We start from the raw sequence: 1,344 nt of genomic DNA, 5'->3' as shown, positions 1-1,344 counted from the left end.
GGCCAGCACAGTTTTCTTATCAGCTTCCACACTGCGGAGCCGCAGCCCTTGGAGGTAAACAAGGATTTCTGCAGGGAGAAAAGAAGGATTTGAAGTGTTACCGGCCACAATGACGGACAGAAGCCCCTTTGAAACAGACATGCTCACCCTGACCCGCTACGTTATGGAAAAGGGGCGTCAGGCCAAAGGGACGGGGGAGCTCACCCAGCTGCTGAACTCCATGCTGACGGCCATCAAAGCCATCTCCTCGGCCGTGCGCAAGGCCGGCCTGGCCCACCTGTGAGTCCTGGGGAGCAGGTGCGGGCAGGTGCACAGAGCGCCCTTGGCCCAGGCGGGGGTGCAGAAACTGTAGGTGCTTGGGCAGGAAACAGGCTCCAAAGATGATTGGCCTTATGTGCCCCAGAAGGAAGTTGCATTTCAAGTTTCTATCTTTGCTTTGATGAAGGGGCCTTTGACTTGTTTCAAAAAGGAACAAAATACTTCAAGGCATGTATTGTAGAAATACATACATGTAATTTTTCCAGTTACTATATTATAATGGTAACAAGTACATTGGCTTGTTGCATTAAAACATGTATTGGATTATCATGATTTGTATTTGCATAGAGGGATTTCCACTGGTACAAAGAAGCAGAGGGGAGACTTGAAACACCCATTTATGTCCTTGGCAGATATGAGCCTTTTATTGCCGTGACCTTTGCACTACGTTGGGAGCTGGAAATCGTTCACGAAACGGAACACTTTCCAGGCCCCGTCCCACAGCCCCTCCCTCACAATCCAGGGGAGTGTTTTGCTGGCTGCCTTTAGAGTTTCTTCCCTATGACTCTTATCTTCGTCTCCACGCGGTGTGCAGGGAGCTGGGAGGCGCTGGGCCTGGGAGGGGCGTGCACAGGGTTCTTCCACTTGGTTCTCTTGGGTGCTTTATCCACGCACAGAACGAGGTCAAATTCATGCTACAGCTGCTGATGGCCACAGCCAAATTTCCGTTTTAAATCTGTGATAAAAAGAAACTACTTCTTTGGGCTTCCATTTTCCTTGTAGTAATTCCAGTGGAGGTTGGAGTGGAAGAGACCCATATTTTGGGGGGAAGGGGTGGACCCAAAATGAAAAGTCAACAAAGTTTAATAATTTAAAATATGTATTCTGGACAATTTAGTGTTTTTAACACAGAAAAGTGATGGCATTACATCGCGAGGTGTACTTATCCTCACAGACTTCATGTATAGAAGGTTCGGTGACCCAGGCGCGGGACCGAGTTAGAGACGCATGGCGCTCGGCTTTCTGTCCCGTCTGTGGATGCTGTGGCTGGGTCGCTGCCTCACCTGGCAGCAAGGGCTCTCCTGC

At 49.8% G+C, this 1,344-nt stretch overlaps 1 protein-coding gene across 1 annotated transcript in view; it reads left to right on the top strand.

The window, feature by feature from the left end:
* FBP2 (fructose-1,6-bisphosphatase 2) overlaps window positions 1–1,344 on the top strand; it is a 25,205-nt gene continuing 23,861 nt past the window's right edge. The window contains exon 1 of the mRNA XM_012659381.1: window positions 1–279. Coding sequence (XP_012514835.1) covers window positions 110–279 — 170 coding nt within the window. The 5' untranslated portion in view covers window positions 1–109. The remainder of the gene's footprint in view (window positions 280–1,344) is intronic.

Source organism: Propithecus coquereli, unplaced genomic scaffold (assembly GCF_000956105.1).
Source record: "Propithecus coquereli isolate 6110/MARCELLA unplaced genomic scaffold, Pcoq_1.0 Scaffold608, whole genome shotgun sequence".
Taxonomy (NCBI): Eukaryota; Metazoa; Chordata; class Mammalia; order Primates; family Indriidae; genus Propithecus; species Propithecus coquereli.
This window is presented reverse-complemented; position numbering and strand designations above follow the sequence as displayed.